Genomic DNA, 22609 nt, shown 5'->3' with positions numbered 1-22609 from the left:
TAAAGAATAACTGCATCACTGTAATGAGATAGGAAATATGAATTACAAAATAAAATATTTAAGCCTATTTTTAAGATTTGCGCATTTCAATTTCATCAAATTACAAAATGACATTAATAAAATGTAAAATATTTAGCGTTTTACATTTTATTAAAGAGTGCTCTATTAAATTTTAAATGATAAATTCTCAGTTTTTTTCTCCCAATGTGTAACGCCCAATTCCCAATGCGCTCTAAGTCCTCGTGGTGGTGTAGTGACTCGCCTCAATCTGGGTGGAAGAGGACGAATCTCAGTTGCCTCCACATCTGAGACCGTCAATCCGCGCATCTTATCACGTGACTCGTTGAGCGTGTTACCGCGGAGACCTAATGCGTGTGGAGGCTTCACGCTACTCTCTGCGGCATCCACGCACAACTCACCACCCCCGAGAGCGAACCACATTATAGCGACCACGAGGAGGTTACCCCATGTGACTCTACCCTCCCTAGCAACCGGACAAATTTGGTTGCTTAGGAGACCTGGCTGGAGTCACTCAGCACACCCTGGATTCAAACTAGCGACTCCAGGTCTGGTAGTCATTTTATGAAATTTAGTTTTAAAAGTGAAATGTATAAATTGTAATTTTTTTTAGTATAAAAATATAGGCTACATTTTCTGTATTAAAAAAAAAATAATAAGAATAATATATATATTTTTTTTCTGATTTTGGGGTGAAATGTGACCTGGACATGATTTTGTGAGATTCACCCTAAAAATAATATGGGTCATTGGGGTAATAAATAAAAATAAAAAAGACAAAAAACAACACAAAATAAACTATTTACCCCAAATTCTCATTACCACAATACATCAGGAAATGTTATTTTAATTTCCAATATTATCTGTGTTCACTCATTTACTGTAATATAGTCATTTTTACTGTATAATACATTGTTTTTTTATTTAATGACAATGCAGCAATCAACAAACTATCCTGATATATAAATACTTTAAAATTAATGTGTTTTTTTTTAATTAAATTTGCATTACAGTTAGAAGTGACGAGAAATGTATTTAATTGTCATGAAAATGTCACAATGCAAATCTAAAATGCTTCTTAAAAACAGTCTCAATTGTCTTTCTTTTGATTTTGACAGGATTCATTTTATTCACCTTCTACATTCAGTATTCATTTCTTTCAGAAGCCCCACAATGCATCACTCGACTTCAATTAATCGAGGTACTTTAGAACTCAAAATTCTCTTTAGATTTTAAATAATTTAGAATAATATATTTTACAAATGGCAGTTTTGACATCATCAAGAGTCGAACTCAAAAGTATGCTCTCATTTGTGACATCAAACCATCACTGACCGATAAAAACGGGCGTCTTTTACTCATGTTACAGTCACACAGTGAGAAATAATTCATCGGGTACATCGACGTGTATCAGAAAAGTTGAGTGGATTTTAGAGTTATCCGAACTGTATCTGGAATCATGAAGACATTGTTTTCTGTGTTCTTAGAATCAACAGTCAAATTTTATTATTGTTGGAGTCACTAAGCCCACCAATCACATGTGTGTGTGTGCGTGTGTGTGTGTGTTCACAGCAGGAATCTGTGCCTGTCTTCATCCAGTGTCAGGTCCACCACCTCCGGAGGCGGAACCCAGCCTGACTGGGCGGAGACTGATGTCCATGGAGGCGGAGCTCTTTGTTTCCAGGAAGAAAGTGACTGGATCACTCCACCGCGTGGAAACCGTGAGATAACGCTACAGTAAGATTGCATAAAAACATTAAAATAATATTCATAGACTGAAAACTCTTACTGTAAATAAAACTCAAACTTAACATTTGCTCCAAATGTAAGTAGTTTGGCTTTGGCAAGTAAAATTAAAGGTTTAACTCGCAATGTAGATGAAAAGAAAGAATCGTGCAAATTCATGCAATTATCTCATCAGCCAATCGTGTGGCAGCAGTGCAATGTATAAAATCATGCAGATACGGGTCAGGAGCTTCAGGTAATGTTCACATCAACCATCAGAATGGGGAAAAAAATGAAGGACAAAAAGTTAACTAGTTAGCATGGAAACACTACTACTAAATGGCTCACCTGGTGTTCTCCTGAACTCCAACGATCTCCACTTCACTGTCTGTGGAAGCTAGACTCACCTGAGATGGCTTGATTTTTACTGCACCTACAGAAAAACAGACAAAATTCAGCATATACAAAAAAACGTCAAGACAACTAAAAGAGACACGAGCGAATTGGATGCACTTATTGCTTTCTGAGACAACAAAACACATAAATATCATATCAGACTGTGTTTGACATACCATCTAAACGTCACAGGGGACAAATTTCACTATTTAATGCAAAATATCCAGTCGCGGGGGCAACGCTTATTTTCCTCACAGTAAATGAATGAAAAAAAGGCTGCATCCCAGTTTGCATACTTCCACTGTGTACTAAACAATAAATACTTCACTGGTGATTGGAAAGCACATGCTTTTGAGAATGACAGTACGTCATTATTGAGAAATTATAAAACTGCGTCTTGATACCAGGGATCACTTTGTTGCATACATTTACATTTACATTAATGCATTTGGCAGATGCTTTTATCCAAAGTGACTTACAGTGCACTTATTACAGGGACAATCCCCCCGGAGCAACCTGGTGTTAAGTGCCTTGCTCAAGGACACAATGGTGGTGGCTGTGGTGTTCGAACCAGCAACCTTCTGATTACCAGATTACCAGTTATGTGCTTTAGACCACTACACCCACATACTGATTTAATTTGCATTTGCAAGCATCAGCATCTTGCTAAACTCATTAATAGGCCTGTTGCGATAACGAAATAACCGCCTGATCGCGGTTATTTGAGTCAACCGCGATTATTAGTCATTTAAATTCCAATCACATTTTAATGCCCAAATAAGGCAATTTTAGGCGAATATACTGTATAAATGCCATGAACGGCATGAACGGCAAGCTCCTGTCCTGAAGAGGGCGTTCAGCGCTCTGATGTGCGCGCTGTCAGCAGAGGCTCGCGGCAAACTGCTGCAAAAATATACATGCAAACGCTCCGGTTTCACTTTAAACGATTGCGTAATGGCACATTTTCCTGGTTCATACACGCTGTGTTAATGACACGCTGTGTTATGGTGCGTTCACATACAACGCGAAGCGAGCATTTCTGACGCGATTATGCAAAGTCAATGCAAAGATGCGAATTCGCGCTGGCCGGTGCGAATGAAGCAAATGGCCCAACTCAAACATGCAAAATCACTTACCAACCAATAAATGTCAACTCGAGCGAGAAATTCGCATGACGCGTTGTCGCGAAAGCCTATCAGGATTGAGATTGTCCGGATGTCACTGATGTACTGACGTAGCAGCAGAAGAATTCTGGAAAAATGGATGAAAAAAATTGTTGTAACAGTGTGTGGGCACCCGGAATTGTACGACACAACGTCATACATGTACAGAGACCAGACGGAAAAAAACATCGGTTGGAGGAAAGTGAGCGAGGAAGTTGGACTATCCGGTACGTTCTGAAAATATGCGCGTCTACTTGATTCCAGCTATTGGTCGATCTTTACTATGAACCAAGTCGTAGAAGCCCCGCCTCCTGTCCTTTTCCGGAAGAGAAGGGGGAATACTCGGGGGTTCGCGTTACTCGCAGCGTACGCAAGTTTAAACACACATTTATGATCCAGCGGTCAAACTCGCGTGAACAATGCGAGGCGAAAATTATCATTGCGTTGTATGTGAACGCACCATTAGAGGAGGAGACGCACGCTTCATTTCTGTAGAGTAATAAAATGATGAAACAAAATTTAAAAGGTTTTGCTACATGACAAATAAGGGCTCGTGGGTTTCATCAGAGCTTTAAAATAATGTGTGAAATTGAAGAAATATGTTACTATTGCATAATAAAAAAAATTATATATATATATATATATACACACACACACACACACACACACAGATTTTTTATAAAAAAAAAATTTATACAAATATTTATTATATATATATATAAAAAACAAATATTTGTATAAAATTTTTTTTAATAACAAATCTGTGTGTGTGTGTGTGTATATATACACACACATATATGTATTAAAAAAATTATAAAATATGAGTTTAAAACATTTTTTCATGTCATTCATAAGTTTTTAAAGCTTTAAAATAAAATCATAGTTTATCCCTATTTTATTATTTTATTTATTACCTTTATTTGAAGTTAAATATGTAAAAATGACTTCTTAACCTGTTAACCTGCACCCCCACTCAGGGGCTCACAGCTGAAAATGACATACCTGAATTAAAATAAATATAGCTCCTGAGAACAGTGTACCACAGGCACAATTAAGGTCTCTTTGGAAAGAAGACACTTGGCACTCTACTAACAATAAATCAGAGTTGATAATGCTCAAACAAATAAAAAGTTATAAAAGTTGAAGTGCCTCATAAATAATGTGAACTTCAAAAAATGTTTTATTATTTCATGTACAAATATATAAAAATAGACCTGGAGGAATCCAATTAGGTAAATAATTGAAAGCCACAAGTCTCATCAGTTTATATTTCAAATTTGAGGAAGATATAATGAAAAATGGGGTTCCTGCAAGCTTTTTCCAAGACTATGTCAGTTCCCTTTCTCCCTCCCTCTGCCTGAGGCACATCCCCAGAAATGACATCCCCAAACTAAAATAATTGTAGTTACTGAACAATTTGCTCTACATGCACAATTTAGACATATTTAAAAAGAAGACACTTTGGAGTTTATTACCCAAATGTAAAAGTTGAAAAAACTTACACAGACAAAAATTTATAGAATTTAAAGTGTCTTGAAGATAATTTGTACTGCAAGTAACATTTCATTATTTTATGAAAAAATAAATGAAAACAAACCTGGAGGAATCCAGTTAGGCAATTGATTGAAAGCCACAAGTCTCATCAGTTTATATTTCACATTTGAGGAAGATATTATGAAAAATGAGATTTCTGCAATATTTTTCCAAGACTATGTCCAGGTACCAAGAAGCCTCCTTGGATACCTCAAAAAGCAACCTAATGACAAATATGTTATGAAGGGTACTGCAAGCTATTTTAGTCATCATATACACTGTTCCATGCTTTTTCAATTATAAAATAATCCACACAACCATAAGACTTTATATAAGTGATTTATTTGCACAACAGAACAATAAAAATATAAGTAAAATATTATGAAATATTTAAAAAATAAATGTATAAAAAATAACTGAATTTCTTTGCAACAGAAAAGGCAAAGAAAAAAATTCAAAAATGCTGTTGTCTCTGGCAAAATGCTAAGTCCTGTTTAGTCAGTGCTGGTCATGCCAAGCGTCCTCGTCAGTTGAACAGTTCCACTTTTCTTTAGGGGTGCTTGGGGACACAGCGGGTATGGACTTGGTTTTTCTGCTGCTCTTTTTGCCTCTCCCTTTTACTGGTCGATTCAGGTCTAAAACAGCAAGTGCAGATCTTGAAGAATTTGAGAGCTTGCATCTCTTTTCTACTGGTTGGCTGGTGCTTGGATGCCACTCTTCATCTGAAGATTCAACTTGATGGCTGTTGCATGGGAAAGAATGGAAAGATAATTAGCACCGCATGTCAAGTAAATAATTCTGTATAGTTTTTATGTGGCTGGCCATTCAATCAACAATCAAACTGATGGGCAGTCGTTTAGACAGCATGGTGATGGCCAGTGATACAGACAGCATTCATATGGATGGTCAGACATAGAACCAACAATCACACTGATGGCCAGCCATCAGACAGGCCATTGTTTTATAAGGTAAATGCATTGTGGTCTGAAAAGATGATGCTACTTTATTTCTATTTATTTCTATTTGTATATATTGGACAATTGTAAAGTTGTTTAGTTATTTCTGTAATTTTTCCTAGCACAAACACACTATATATATATATATATATCAAATGGGAAAACAAACACACACACACACTCTCTCTCTCTCTCTCTCTCTCTCTCTCTCTCTCTCTACACACACACACACACACACACACACACACACACACACACACACACACACACACACACACGTATAATGTGTGCATGTTACATAACAACTCACCGATGTAAAATTGGACCATCTTTTCCGTCCTCAAGCATATCACCCTCGGCTGTCTTCACTCTCCTCAATTTACGTCATCAGCTGCTTGAGTGATCGCAAATAAAACATCTTCAGCAGAAAAAACTTCTTTTGATGATCCATTTGATGAGATAATCCGTCCAGTAAGTAAGGCGAAAACAGATGTTTTCCGTCTTTTTACTATAGCTCGTTTGTTGTCAAATGGCGGGGTGTGGTCACAGCCTAATTCGCAGGTTAGAGTGGCTGATTCAAATAAATAAAAAAACATCTTGTTAGCGAGGAATTTAAACTTCCGGGTATCGTTGGAATCGTGCACTGCTTGGCTCCATTTTCTATCAGTCATATCATTTCAATTCTTTCATTGGCTTTCGTTGTAAAGACAAAACAATAGGATCAGCATATCATGGCGTCAAAAAACTGACCGCAGTGTTTGGATATTTTGACCTATATATTGCCTATCTTTGTATTTGTGTGTGTGTGTGCGGTCTTAATTTGTTCATTACACTCTAAGCAACACACCCATATAACGTTCGGCTACGGGAGTCTGTTTTTATGCATAATTTTATTGCATAACCGACAAGTATGATACTTCACCCTGAAGAAACTTCGATGTAAACAAAGGAACAACCATCGATGTTACAACGTTATTGTTTCTTTGGACTAAAAATGCTCTATGGGATGTTATTCAGTGGACCCTCACCTTTCCATTCAATCTGGAACTTTTAGCAGTGGATGCGTGTGTGGCTCGTTATTACGACACTACAGGTATGTACTCCGTTTTTTATTACGTGTGTTTTGATCTGTATTGCTTATATAAATGCAAGAAATACATTCGTTATAAGCTTTTCATCGAAAAACAGAGCTCTATCATCGATGCTTGAGGCTTACACCTTTAAAATGATATATAGTTTGCCAAGATTAATGATGTTCTTTCACGTTAAATCTATTCATAAACATGAAACTAGTGGGGGGAAAAAACTCTTCAGTGCGCTGGCGCACTGGCAAAGGTTAACAGGTTAAGGTGTATGAAGCGCACATGCAGAAAAAAGCACACCATAAAAAAAAGACAATTAATCGTGAAAGTCCCAAACAGACACTTAATCATCATAATCATAATAATTTGTTTAACAATTAATCATCTGCCAAATTTCATAATCGTGACAGCCCTACTCATTCATTAGCGTAACAAGAGATACCTAATTTTTACAAGCTCTCGATTCTTATTCATATGGGTATATTTCAGTTAAAACATCAATTTAGCTTCCACTCACTCTCAGCTAGTGCTGTTCATTATACAGGGGACCTTCTAACAAGGTACATCGTGAAAATATTAATATGACAAATTTTACTTTAGCGTTAGTTTATCGTGTTCACATTTTGGCTTTTAATGATGTACAAATTCATGTATTCCATCAGTTAATATGATGTCTTGAAATTGCATATATTTGATTGCATATACAGGTTTATTGTTAAAGGGATAGTTCACCCAAAAATGAAAATTCTCCCATAATTTACTCACCCTCATGCACCCTCACATCTGTAGGTCCAAGCAACGCAAGTGAATAGGTGCCAACTTTTTGAAGCTCCAAAAAGTACTTATAGCCATCATAAAAATAATCCATATGATTCCAATGGTTTAATTAATGTCTTCTGAAGCAAAACGCTAGTTTTGTGTAAGAAATAGATCAATATTGAAATTGTTTTTACTAAAAATGTTTACTTCCGGTGAGCTTGATGTTTGTACGTTGACAAGGGTGGAGTAGAAACTGTCTCTCGCGTGACGTAAGCGCATAAGCTTCCTCTGCATAGATATTCATACGTAGATCACTTATAAGCAGCTTTATATGGACCACGGTACTTTTTCGACACAAAAGGAGTTTATGTCTCGGTCTTCCATTTATTCACTTGTATTAAAACTGATTCAAACAGCTCTCCTTGTTGACCATTGAAAGATGGTGCCACAGTTGATGCATCCAAACCAGCTGAATGAGGCATCTATGTATGATTGTCAATGCTCCCCAGTTGTAAACAACACTGCACTTCTGTTTTTTATTTTGTATTTCACACTCCGGTTCTCACATGGCTTGACCTCGACCCTAGTGAATTTTTAGAGTTTATATGATGGCTATATGTCGTTTTTGGCGCTTCAAAAACTCGGCACGTATTCACTTGCATTGTATGGACCTCCAAAGCTGAAATATTCTTATACAAATCTTCATTTGTGTTCTGCTGAAGAAAGCCTTAAACATCTGTGATGGCATGAGGGTTTGTAAATGATGAGAGAATTTTCAATTTTGGGTGAACTGTCCCTTTAAGATGCTTTATTTGTTCTATTACAAGGATTCACATTGTTACTTAGAACAAGCGTTAAAAAGAGTACTGTCTCTTTAAAAATATCGGCAGTTCAGGGAGCGTATCTTAGTTAAGCTTACATTACGAGAGTAGTGTTCAATGGCTTCATTAGTGCTATATGTGATTACGGTAGTTTTAAACGTTAATTATTCCAATGGCAAATGGATTGTGTGGATCTCGTCTTAAGACACTAGATGTAGACCAATATAATTTTACTGATTAATCTGTGCCGAAAGTAGTTTTTTGGAACTATTGTTTATCGACAAAAATCTATGCCGATATTTGCAGAAAGTTTGTTTTATTCCCCCCGTGTACCTCTGTGGCAAGCGCTGGAGGATTCTTGACATCATGTTTAATATTGTGTAGGTCCTCCTCATGCCAACAAAACAGCGCCAACGCACATCTCGAGATGATGTACTTCTCACCACAATTGTACAGGTCATCTGAGTTACCAAACCAGCCTGTCTGGCACCAACAATCAAACCACGCTCCAAATCACTGAGATCACATTTTTTCCCCATTCTGATGGTTGATGTGAACATCAACCGAAGCTCCTGACCCGTATCTGCGTGATTTTATGCACTGCTGCCACATGATTGGCTGATTAGATACTTGTGTAAATGTAAAGTTGACCAAAAAGATACTTTTTTGTCTTGTTGATGATTGAGGTCAACAGAGAACGGCCAGACTGGTTTGAACTGGTAAAGTCTACGGTAACTCAGATAACCACTCTGTACAATTGTGATGAGAAGAATATCATCTCTGAATGCTCGCGGCAGCACGAAGGGGACCCCTGTGTATAAAACCCTTCATCTGGTGAATATTTAGGCTATAAAATGCTTAATTTGGTTAGCACTAAATTAAACGCACTGTAACCGAGCAATTCGTCATTTCAAAATAAGAGTCCCTAGTTTGTTTTAGGCTTGGTCCTTGTTATACACCAAATCTTTTTTTTAATTTATTAGGATTTTGGTTGGTTCATTTTGGACTCTTAAGGCCAAGGTACATTTACATTTATGCATTTGGCAGACGCTTTTATCCAAAGCGACTTAGAGATCGCTTATTACAGGGACAATCCCCCGGAGCAACCTGGAGTTAAGTGCCTTGCTCAAGGACACAATGGTGGTGGCTGTGGGAATCGAACCAGCGACCTTCTGATTACTAGATTACCAGTTATGTGCATTAGACCACTACACCAAAGTATACGTCAGTTGTCCACGTTGCTGATTGCTCCACACACAGCCCAGCCCAGCCTTGATCTATTTCGTCTATGCGCATCATCGACGCCTGCCATTGACTGTACTAGAAGAGTATCGCAACGCAGTTGTAGTGGACATGCTTCGAATGAGTTTCTATTCGCTAGCGGTCAAAAGAATATACATTGAATGGCAACTCGGTCGACCGGGTGTGATCATTTCCAGAACCCAGAAAAATGAAGGATACTTAGTCCTGCAAGACTAAGAACATTTTTTACCATTCTATAAATCGGTTTTAAAATCTATCTGCTGATTAATTGGTAATCAGCCAATACCCCCAACCTTAGTTATCGGTATAGACAAAATCCACGATTGGTCGACCTTTATTAGACATACATTATTTAGTGATTATGAAATTACTCGTCATAACAGGTGCACACTTTAATACACAATTCACAACACTGTAACCTAAAATTCAAAATACAACCCCCACATCTCAACATATAAGTGTTATGTACAAAGTGCAGTGTAGCTGAATGTGGCACTGTCTGATTTACCTCCATGCTCGTAGGGAAATGAGCATTATCACATCAAATTACTCGCTTACATCTTCACATTTTGCATTAAGAAATGGATCTGCTTCTTTCAGCTCTTTGTTGAAAACTCGTTTTAATTGGTGCATTTCTACTTGCGCTGACTGATAGGACGACAAAGAACGGCAGATTTGAAGAAAGACTAGAATGAAAGTATCCTCAAATCAACGTGCAATGCATCAAAATAGTTGATCTTCTCTGCAAACGATGCCAAAGACAATGAGTACATTAAATGTCATTAGAAAAACAACAGTGAGCCTACCAGCGGAAATCAGGACATAATTACATTGTTTACAGATTTTTGGGACACACCTCTTAAAAACGTGACGTCTGGTCACTTTACATAAATGCAACGAGTTTAACAATCCCTCATAACATTTAATGCCATGACCGTATGAATTTAAGGCTTGTTGCTCTGATTTAAGACCTTTTTAAGGCCTTAAGATATTTTAAGACCTGCGGAAACCCTGCTATACTATATGAAATCTGAACATTTACCAGCCAGTGGCTAATCACAGACATTTTTAGTTGCATGGCGTGAAATCTGTTGCAGTGCGAGTGGGTTACTCAAATGCTGGAGTGGTGGTGGAGTGGGCTAAAGCCCATAACTGGTAATCAGAAGGTTGCTGGTTCGATCCCCACGGCCACCACCATTGTGTCCTTGAGCGAGACACTTAACTCCAGGTTGCTCCGGGGGGATTGTCCCTGTAATAAGTGCACTGTAAGTCGCTTTGGATAAAAGCGTCCGCCAAATGCATAAATGTAAATGGAGATTGTGATGCATTGGAAAATCTATATTTTTACCCAGTTCTATTTACAACATGCGAATCCTTATCTTGTGTGCCATTTGGAAGTATGCATAATGAGATGCAGCCATTGTGAACAAGTGTACTATAACATTACTGTCCCAAACTTTTGGGTAACAGTATAAACGAACCTGAGAACGAGTGCGACTGCTGTTCCAGCTCAGAGTGAGTGTCTGAAATATCATAGTGCCCAACCACTGCAGGACCCACTGCAACACACACAGTTCAGACATACTCTGCAATATTTAAATCAGACCATATTACAGCTTCTACATTCCCCATTGATAACCCATTGTTAACACCACCTGAATAAAATGTTTTTACAGAAATATTTTGGGTTATTTTCAAGGCGAGTGGACTGGAAGGTTTAAAAAGCAGAAATGTGAAGCTGGTACTTTTGTTAATACATTTACATCAATTCTTCGTTAAAAATGTTTGTTACATCTTGCAATGTGGAAAACTACCATTTTTCAAATATCATATGCACCTCCTATTAAAACATCACCGCTAAAAAATATTAATGTTAGTAGTTGACCCTACTAATCGACTAGTCGGCTGTTGGATGACTAGTCCATGAGTCAACCACTCTGGCACTGATGCCAACTCCAACCATAAGACATGGGATACGTCATATGCCATTGCCTAAACCTTGGATTTAGGATAGACTTCACCAAAATTACTGGCCATGTTGAACTGCGTTGCACCTAACTGAACTCTGCCTGCATCACCTCGGTCTAATGATGGACTACATTCTTTAAATTGAATATATAGACTATTAATTAATTGCCAACTAACAAGGACAATTGCATCTATGTGAACTGCAATTAATCCAGGATGAACATCAAAGCCATTGGTCATTAATCTTACAATTCTTACAAAATCTTTGTTCAAACACTGGCCCTTAACACTTACTTAGCTTAGTCATTTTAAACCATGACTTGCACTGCACATAAATAACTAATACTGGCATTATATTCATGCAGTTTATTCAGAGAGGATCTGACCCCCACAGTGAGTCTGGTTTCTCCCAAGGGTATTTTTATCCATTAACCAACATCTTCAAAGTTGCCTTCGGCTTGCTCACTGGGGTTATAAATACAATAATTATTTAATTACTTATTTTTAAACACAATTCACAATCGTATTTTATCAAACTACACAATGATGACTCTAAAACATCATAGATATTACAGTTTTATCTTCTGTAAAGCTGAACTAGGGACCTAACTTCCCTAGTTACTTCAGCTGTAAAGCGGTCTAAATAGTCTTTTTGAGATTGCACTACTTTTCTAGGTGGAAGTACTTACTGTTTCCAACGTAATCCCTGTGGGTATCCTTGTGCAGATAACATGCAAATGTACTTTTTTTAAGGTGGTAATGAAATGAGTTGACCAACAGGATATAGCCATGTTCTTTAAGTGTAGGGATGGTTATCGTAACGAATTTAGCGATTCCGTTTCCATTTACGCCTCTTAATTTTGCATTCGCATTTACTGCCTTTAGTTGTCTGAGGGTTTTAGTATGATGTTGTGTCCGCATTAGCGGATTAAGTGCATGTTCTGAAACATGTTAACAGAACTAAGTTATGAAAATCATACAGTTCCTGTATATATTAAATTTATTTCTAATTCTTGTCAACCTACCTTACATAAGGGTAGGAACAATAAAAGTACCGGTACTTCAGTACCAAGTCAATACTTTAAAAAGATATAATGATACCAGATGTAATGATACTAGTGTTGTTGCTCGGGACTGCACCCAAGACTTTCACCCACTGTTGCACTTGTGTATACGGTTGAGTGACAATAAAGGGATTTGATTTGGATTAGTGCCGGTAGTAACGAGCACCAACTCAGTTCGGTCTGACAGACAGACAGCTCATTTCAAATGCTCACACGCTTATCCACGTGTGCCGTTTCTGCTTTTGCGCTGAAATGGGCAATTGATCAAATTAAAATAGTGATATGTCCTAGTGTGATTATTAATCCGCCGAATTAAATACAGTCTGCATGTGCTGCGTGCTTCACAACAAACGTGAATGCGTGAAGCCATTATACGCTACACAGTTCTCCTGACTGATCGAAACACATTTTATGAGCATCGATCGCAGCATTTTGCACTTTAATAACTGGACACACCGGGCCATATAACCAACATCTTAACCTGAGGTGTGAAACTACCCTCAAAAACACCGAACGGGAAAGCATTTACGTCAAAATAAAAGCTCGTCGGGAGAATTGAAGAAATAGCGAAAGGAATATATTACAACCAAAATGTAGTTTTACTGTAAAACTAATAACTATGATTATTAATACATTTAAGCAATATCCCTCAAGCAAGAGCGCCGTTGTACTGAATGGACGTTTTCATTTATAATGTGATGCTCTTTTGTGCAGCACTTTATTTGACATAAATAAGACCAATTTTGTGTTTTGGATTATGCTGTGAGGATCTTTCCTGAAGCACTTCATGCTAATGTTGAAAGTTGTATTTCATTTGATTACACTATTTTTATGATGAAATTAATTAATGGACAGAATTTAGAAATAACAAACAAAACTCATTTTTATATGGTCTTGCTAAAAAAACGAAAACAAAGCAATGTTCACAATTGAGAAACTCTTCAAAGAAACATGCAATTGTTTAAATGTATTTACATTGTTATGGTGGTGGTGGTGGCGGCGGCGTAGTGGGCTAAAGCACATAACTGGTAATCAGAAGGTTGCTGGTTCCAACCCCACGGCCACCACCATTGTGTCCTTGAGCAAGGCACTTAACTCCAGGTTGCTCCGGGGGGGATTGCCCCTGTAATAAGGGCACTGTAAGCCGCTTTGGATAAAAGCATCTGCCAAATGCATTAATGTAAATGTTATTACTATTACTTTGTGGTATTGAAAATCGTGAAATTTTACTGGCATTACGACTACTAAAATGTTGGTATAGTGACAAACATATATAAGTGTTATAATTATACTTTCAAAACAGTCTGAGAGCTGTATATTTAAAAGCTGCAGTACACAAGCATTAAAATGAAAATAACCCAGAATATTCTATAGAATTTTATAAAGACCAGTTTACATCAAATGTGCGTCGATGTAAATGTATCACGTAAAAAAAACAGAAGGAATGCTGGTAAAAATGACAGTATATTTATTTACCAGCTAATGAGCAAATAATGTGTTACACAGACATGAGTCGAATTACCACTAATGACCACCTGGCACATTTTGAATTTTGGTCAGGCATTAGTCGAGGACTTTAAAAATCAATGTATCAAAAAAAGAAAAGATATTCACTGACTTTCTAACAATTACACAAATGAAATTAACTTCATCTAAACAGTATGACACTAAACTGAATTATTTAGGCAGCCAGGTTAGTTTCTCTCTCTCTCTCTCTCTCTCTCTCTCTCTCTCTCTCTACACACACACACACACACACACACGGTAAACATTCGCCTTCACACACTGTGTACAGTAAACACCTTTCAAGTCGTCCTGTGAGCTGAAGTCTGTGACATGCATGCATGTTTGTTAGTATGGCAAGAACATTTCCTGGTCTTATTTCACCCCAAAATCTAAAGAAATGTATATTTTGCATTATAAATTTCTCTTGAATATAAATAAAATGGGATCAATGAAATTGGCATTGAGCCACTATTTAAAGACAATTTAATTAAGAATTATAACGTGAAAAAATATATTGTATTTAAAATAACATTTGAGATATTATATTGTTTAACGTGTTAAACGTTTACGTCACAGTAGTATTTGTTGGCTCAAAAGACAAATCGGTGTCTGATGATTTTACTGTATTGCTTATAGGATGAATTACAGTAGCAATCTAATGAAAATTTAAAATGTGTTTAACTGTTATGATGTCACAATGCATCAAATCTTAATGGTTTTAAACATAGGCTTCATTTTCTTTATGCAAAATAAATGTTTATTTTCGAGCGAAATATGACCCGGATGGAAAAAAATTTACATTTCTTGCTTGCCATGGTGTGCAGTTCTGTGAGCATGACATGCGTTTTGTAAATAGAAAATGATCACTCCTGTTTATTGCATGTTAACACTATCATGTTTTGATTGCAAATGATGAATGTCGAGTGTTTAAGCTTTCATATGATACTAAGTTTATGGTTATACGTTAAGCTTTTGATATTAAACACGCTAAAACGTGTAATATCAGTGTTTAGATGGTCAGATCGGCCCGAGTTCCGGGTTCGTTTTTAGCATCGAATCTAACGTGTAGGCTGTCATTGTTTACAGCTCTCTACTTTCATTTTATATCATGCATATCCCACCTCGGAAGTGATTAAATAATGAGCTAAAACAAGCCACAAAACAAAAGTTCAGAGATCTTTGGTAGACACTCCAGCCCACGTTTTCTAGATGAGCATATATCATGAGACAAAAACACACGTGGCAGTCAAACCAAAAGTTCCAATTCAAGTCTCTCAGGAAAAGCTGTTTCGGTCACACCAAACAGTCAATATTAAATGGGCAAGACAAATGATGCATCTCTAGATGGATTGAAGCGTTGTCTCTTCCCAAGACAAGAACAAATGGCAAAAGGCACAGACTCTGGAGGGCACCCCCGAGATGTGAATAACAAACAACTAGAAAAAAACGATAAAATGAGAGACAGAGGATGTTAAAGACACAGTTCACCCAAAAATGAAAAATCTGTCATCACTCACTCTTTAGTAGGGTTAAGATGACCAGTGAATATTTTTGACTATCAAATGGCTTTAAAAGACTTATGGGGTCATATGGACTACTTGGATGGTGTTTGTTGTCATTTTTGCAGCCATTTTGCTTCAATATATGGAAAAGGGCTGCCAGGATAACAAAAAAATCTATTAGATCAATTTCCATTTGGGATGAACTAAGCCTTTAATAGAAAAAAAGTTGAAAAGGCAGAATTAAGAAACATAAAGAGGAAAAAAAAATAAGAATTTAGTTGCGAGCCTCCACTTCAGTATGCTTGAATTGGTCGCATTCCTTAAACGTTTGGTTCAGATGCCTCCACGTTTCCATTGAGGCCAGCGGTGTGTGCAGGTGGGACTGTGTTTGCGTTGATTCGGGCCATCTGATATCCCGCCAGCGTTTCCTGCGACTCCGATGATGGCAGGAACGAGCTAGCGTGGCTCCGCCCCTCGGGAGTTTCGCTGGACGAAAGGTCGTCGTCGGAGTGGAGGTGGGTCAATCTTTCCATCCACACACGAAAGCGCTCCTCGGTCTGTCTTTGCATCGCGGCGAATCGTGTAAAAGCTTCCTCCAAGACGCCGCCCAGACTTCCACTGGCCACACCCACGTCGAGTTGGCCCCGCCCTCGCGTTGAAGCTCCAGAACTCTCGGCTCGGCGACGACCAGCTTAAAGACAGACGGCAGTGCCGAGAGAGAGGCGTCAGACACACAGGAAGGCAGAAAGTGGCTGCGTTATTGCGTGCAGATCGGCGAGCATGCTGGGAACAGGTCATGCAGCTCTCGCAGTGCATTCTAAATACAGTTCACCAATGATCACATGACTAAAAGACGGCTTAGTGAGAAAGATACCACCATATTTTATTTTTTTAACCTAGTATTTCATAGTAAACACCCACCAACTCTCAGGAAAGAAAAGTGTTATAGCTAAGGGTGTGCAAAAATCTAATTAAAATGGACTAGTTTGTCCAAACAACTAGTCGGTCTTAAAGGGATAGTTCACCCAAATATTAAAATTCTCTCATCATTTACTCACCCTCATGATATCCCATGTGTGTTAGACTTTCTTTCTTCAGCAGAACAAATTTGAAGAAAAATAGAAAAATATCTCAGCTCAGAAGGTCCTTACAATGCAAGTGGATGGTGATCAGACTTTTGAAGCTCCAAAAATCACAGACAGTCAGCATAAACGTCAACCGTACGACTCCAGTGGTTAAATTAATGTCTTCTAAAGTGACACGATCGCTTTTGGTGCAAAAAAGATAAAATTTTTAGGTACTTTTTAAACTATAAACCATCGCTTCCGGTCAGTAGCAATATGAATGAGCACAAGAGGGCGGTGTTCACATGGTCTCTCGTGGGATGTATTCGCACTGGCGTGTTATGGACGTAATCTCTAGGTTGAGACATCCAGGAGAAGCACACAAACACACCATTGTGAAAAACACACACATATACAAAAACACAGCTGCTCTTCTGGGTGTGTCGCACATGCATCCGTTCTTGTGTGAACATGACAACGTGATTACGTCACATGCGCATCCTACTGCTGACTGTAAGTGATGCTTTATAGTTAAAAAGTACTTTAATATGGAGCTTTTTCACACCAAAAGTGATTGTGTCCCCTTTAGAAGTCATTAACCGCTGGAGTCGTATGGATGACTTTTATGCTGACAGTCATTTTTAGAGCTTCAAAAGTCGGATCACCATCCACTTGCATTGTAAGGACCTTCTGAGCAGAGATATTGTCAGTTTTGGATGAACTAAGCCTTTAATTAAGCCCTTTATAATTAGGTTGTGACTCCCAGACACCAATCAGATACGTTTCTTAGTTCGGATATATGCAAGGCTGTACAGCACGATGATTTTGCACGCATTTGCTATAAAAAAATCATGATTAGCGACGAGAAATTTAAACCCACTGGCAGGGTGCGATAAGTGTCATTTCCACCTATGACAAAGATCATCTACCATGAGACGGATGTGAGTTTACTATTTGATTGGTTGCCATGTCAGGGTTCCTTTGGCTACTCTGTTGTCTTTTATATCGTTTGCCCTCAAACTTTAAAAGTGACGAATTTAGCGAAGCAACTTTTCAGAGAGCGCTTTAACGTGCTGACAGTGTTATGCTTCATTTTCATGTGTGCTATTTGCTTAAGATCAAGCAGTGAGCACTAAGGCTTTCGAATTGTATTCTTTTGACCAAGAGCACATGCGGGCATATTCGACGCATATGCATGCATGCTTTGGGATACTCTTGTAGCATTGTAGAGTCGAAAAACTGGGCTGCACACAACAGTCAGGGCGTACTGTGTTAATGGCGAAATTTGTATTATGTGCACTGAGGGCAGTATGCAGAAAACCGAAGTATTCGTAGGCCTTGACGGCTAGAATGTTAGCATACTAAAGCACAGCTGGTCTCCAAGAAGTTGCGTCTCTTAAGTAATATTATGGGTTCAATACAAGTTAAGCTCAATCGACAGCATTTGTGGGATAATGTGAGTGGTGGTGGTGTAGTGGTCTAAGCACATAACTGGTAATCTGGTAATCAGAAGGACGCTGGTTCGATCCCCACAGCCACCACCATTGTGTCCTTGAGCAAGGCACTTAACTCCAGGTTGCTCCGGGGGGATTGTCCCTGTAATAAGTGCACTGTAAGTCGCTTTGGATAAAAGCGTCTGCCAAATGCATAAATGTACATGGATAATGCCGATTACCACAAAATGTGGACTTGTCCATCCATTTCTTTAAAAAAAGCAAAATGGAAGTGAATGTGGCCAATTTTTGGAGGGTTTAAAAAGGCAGAAATTTGAAGCTCATAATTTTATAGAGCACTCATTAATTCGTCTGTTAAAATTCATGTATTATACATTTTTTGTCATTTTAGGGTTTGTTGACATTATATCATCATGACAACAAAGTTGTAAAATTGGCAATAACTTCACAGAAAAGGTTAGTAAGTGATTTTATCACACTAAAATCATGTGGCTTTGCATTTGAAAAATTTAGTATTTTAACATTTACTGATTGGCCCCCATTCACTTCAATTGTAAGTGCCTCACTGTAACCCACATTATTGCTCCCCAGTTTGGAACGCCCAATTCCCACTACTTAATAGGTTCTTGTGGTGGCGCGGATATTCGCCTCAATCCAGGTGGCGGAGGACAAGTCTCAGTTGCTTTCGCTTCTGAGACCGTCAATCCGCGCATTTTATCACGTGGCTTGGAGACTCACAGAATGTGGAGGCTCAAGCTACTCTCTGCGAACCACACACAATTTACCACACACACCATTGAGAGCGTGAACCACTAATCGCGACAACAAGGAGGTTACACCAAGTGACTCTACCCTCCCTAGCAACCGGACCGATTTGGTTGCTTAGGAGACCTGGCTGGATTCACTCAGCACGCCCTGGATTCGAACTCGCGACTCCAAAGGTGGTAGTCAGCATCAATACTCTGGCTACCCAGACCCCCAATTTTTGCTTTTTTTTTTTTTAAAGAAAACTGGTAAGTCAAAATCATTTTTTATGGTAACAACATCATGCCATAAATGCTGTTGATTAAGCTTAACTTGTATTGAACCCAAAATATTCCTTTAACGGCATTCCCTTTAAACAATCATTGCAAAAATACATCAAGAAATAGGCCCAAATAAACTAGTCAACCAGACTCACTGACTAGTCGGCTTATATGACAACTAGTCGACCATTTTGACCAAGTTCAACTTAAAAAAATAATAATAATAATAATAAACCAAAACCTTGGAATCTACCAAACCTCCACTCTTCAATTATAATTCTACAATAACATATTTATAAAAACCCTTTTAGGAAAAACAGAGTTATGGTGGTGGCATCAACTATTAGTTAAGAATCTGGGCTACCATCACTGGTTTGAATCCTGGTAGGGTTGACCCAAAATGAGAGGTATGGAGGGGATCCCACTTCTACCCTGACACCAATATGGCTCCCAGAAAGGCATACACCCCCTAGTGGCGCCATGTGGGTCTGTTCCTGCAGTGAGCACTTTAGGTTAAGTAAGGTATGTATTTCTCAGAAACCAAATATAAAATGAAACTGAATACTAGACACATTACAAACACAGACCACAGATATAACACACAAACAACATTACACAACATTAACTGAGACAATATACAATAACAACATTTTCTGTGTCTGCTAGTCCAATTTCGTAGAAATAGGACTGGTGCGAATTCAGTGGGACAAAAGTGTTTGCATGATATGTTAAACTGAAATCAAAAAGAAAGACTTTTAAAGTGCATATAATCATACCATTTTGTGTGTTTGCATGTTGAAATCATGCATGCCAAAGATCTTTCATGAAGTTTAGAGCATGTATATGCATGGGCTTTTGCAGATATTTTGGACAGAAATAATTGTTCTACAAATGCAATATGGCCTTTGTTCCTCTAGGCTAACATCTACCGTAGTTTCTTTGCGGAAAAGTATCGGAAAAGCTTCATTTGTCTGAAAACTGTTTGCAAGAATAACGTTGTTTATGAGAATGCTACAAATTATCTCTGATCATCTCAGGAGGTGCTGTGAATTTAGGTCGCTTTATTTCTATGGAGCAGCTCATGGGTAACATGCATTGTGAATGCAACTCTGCAGGCTCATTAATATACACTGGCGGACAAAATTTGGAATAATGTAGAGATTTTGCTGGTATGGAAAGAAATGAATACTTTCAGAACGTCTTAAACTGCTTCAAAGAGTTCTCATTTAACAAAACCCTCCATGTGCAGCAATGGCAGCTTTGCAGATCCTTGTTACTCTAGCTGTCAGTTTGTCCAGATACTCAGGTGACCTTTCACCCCACACTTCCTGTAGCACTTGACCTTTCACCCCACACTTCCTGTAGCACTTGACCTTTCACCCCACACTTCCTGTAGCGCTTGCCATAGATGTGACTGTCTTGTCAGGCACTTCTCACGCACCTTACAGTCGAGCTGATCCCACAAAAGCTCAATGGGTTTAAGATCCGTAACACTCTTTTCCAATTATCTGTTGTCCAATGTCTGTATTTCTTTGACCACTCAAACCTTTTCTTTTTGTTTTTCTGTTTCAAAAGTGGCTTTCTTTGCAGTTCTTCCCATAAGACCTCCTGAGTCTTCTCTTTACTGTTGTACATGAAACTGGTGTTGAGCGGGTAGAATTCAATGAAGCTGTCAGCGGAGGACATGTGAGGCGTCTATTTCTCAAACTAGAGACTCTGATGTACTTATCCTCTTGTTTAGTTGCACATCTGGTCTTCCACATCTATTTCTGTCCTTGTTAGAGACAGTTGTGCTTTGTCTTTGAAGACTGCATTTACACCTTTATCAAGCATTGTATCGCCTTCATTCCTCAAAACAACGATTGACTGATGAGTTTCTAGAGAAAAGTTTCTTTTTTTTGCCATTTCTAACCTAATATTGACCTTAAGACATGCCAGTCTGTTGCATACTGTGGCAACTCATAAACAAACACAAAGACAATGTTAAGCTTCATTTAACAAACCAAATAGCTTTCAACAGTGTTTGATATAATGTGCAAGTGATTTTCTAGTACCAAATTAGCAATTTATCATGATTACTCAAGGATAAGGTGTTGGACTGATGCTGCTGTCTAGATGATCAAAATGACTTATTTTAAATAGTGATGATGCTGTTTGTTACATCAGTAATGTCCTGACTATACTTTGTGATCAGTTGAATGCCACTTTGGAGAATTCAAGTACCAATTACCTTCAGAATCAGCAAAATCTGTAAATTATTCCAAACTTTTGGCCACCAGTGTATATCTTTGTATTAAAGAAACAAAAAGACAGAAGTTAAAAACTTAAACCAGTTTGATCCCTTCATTATTTTAATGCTTTTTTGTTTCATTTCAAGTGCCATTTAAATGTTTAAATGTCTTTTAATTTTTTCATGTTTCAATAAGTTAATTACATTTTTAAAGCAGAATCAATAAAGCTATGCACTGATAATTTATGGCGATTATCGATCAAATATTTCTTGCATATCGCCCAGCCCTAGTGTTTTTATATTTGAGCCAAGGCTGAAAGCATTATATAAAGTAACCATGTTATTATTAGTGGTAGAAACTCATGTCAATTGCATGACGCAAGTTGTCATGTGCCATCAACATGGGGGTGGGTGTCCCGCTCCATGTAAAAATTAAACCACTTTTATTGGGTTTCTTCATCTCTTGAGTGAACATAATTTAACATATTTCTTAAAAATGCTAACAATGTCTAAAACTTTTCAATAAGCCAAAACTTAGTGCACCTTTAACTGTTAACTATTTGTTTGCAATTAAATCAGGTCTGAATGACGTTGATTCCACGAGTAGCCTTAGTTAGTATGTCAGTCTGGGAGGTCGCTGAAGACTGAATGCTGATGTATTCGGATACTGGAAAAGTGTTGCTTACTCAAGGTTTTGCATAGGAGTTCATTCAACACACATGCAGTAAAATACACCCCTGACCAATGCAAAAGATCCTCCATGTGTTTGTTTATATGCAGTGTTGGGACTGGTGTGTTTCACCTTATCTAGGAGCCTGTGTGTAGGCTAGGGGTGGGCAGTATAACCCAAATAATGGTATATTAATAATGGTATTTTACTGGTAATTTAATGAGTAAATGACATTACAAATGAAAAGTAATTTATTATTTTCCCTTTTTATATGGAACTCGACAGATGCAAACCAAACGACCAGATAAGTCATAAGAGTACAACAGTCCATACAATAGTTTTTTATATATATTTCCATTAAAATACACCATTAACAAAGCTTCTTCTTAGGATTGTAATTCATTCCCTCA

The 22609-nt window shown here is 37.9% G+C and overlaps 1 protein-coding gene across 3 annotated transcripts in view; it reads right to left on the bottom strand.

Annotated features, from left to right (window-relative positions):
- Positions 1–427: 427 nt before the first annotated feature.
- LOC127628932 (uncharacterized protein C18orf25-like) overlaps positions 428–22609 on the bottom strand; it is a 28615-nt gene continuing 6433 nt past the window's right edge. Inside the window, exons 3-5 of one of the 3 annotated variants that reach the window (XM_052105914.1) lie at positions 11198–11275; positions 2092–2176; positions 428–1750 (exon numbers count right to left, since the gene is read on the bottom strand). In XM_052105914.1, coding sequence (XP_051961874.1) covers positions 1585–1750; positions 2092–2176; positions 11198–11275 — 329 coding nt within the window. In that variant the 3' untranslated portion in view covers positions 428–1584. Of the gene's footprint in view, positions 1751–2091; positions 2177–11197; positions 11276–14153; positions 16448–22609 lie in introns of those variants that run through there. The other 2 variants (XM_052105915.1, XM_052105913.1) reach the window with 2 other exon arrangements.

The sequence above is a fragment of the Xyrauchen texanus genome, chromosome 35 (assembly GCF_025860055.1).
Source record: "Xyrauchen texanus isolate HMW12.3.18 chromosome 35, RBS_HiC_50CHRs, whole genome shotgun sequence".
Lineage (NCBI taxonomy): Eukaryota > Metazoa > Chordata > Actinopteri > Cypriniformes > Catostomidae > Xyrauchen > Xyrauchen texanus.
This window is presented reverse-complemented; position numbering and strand designations above follow the sequence as displayed.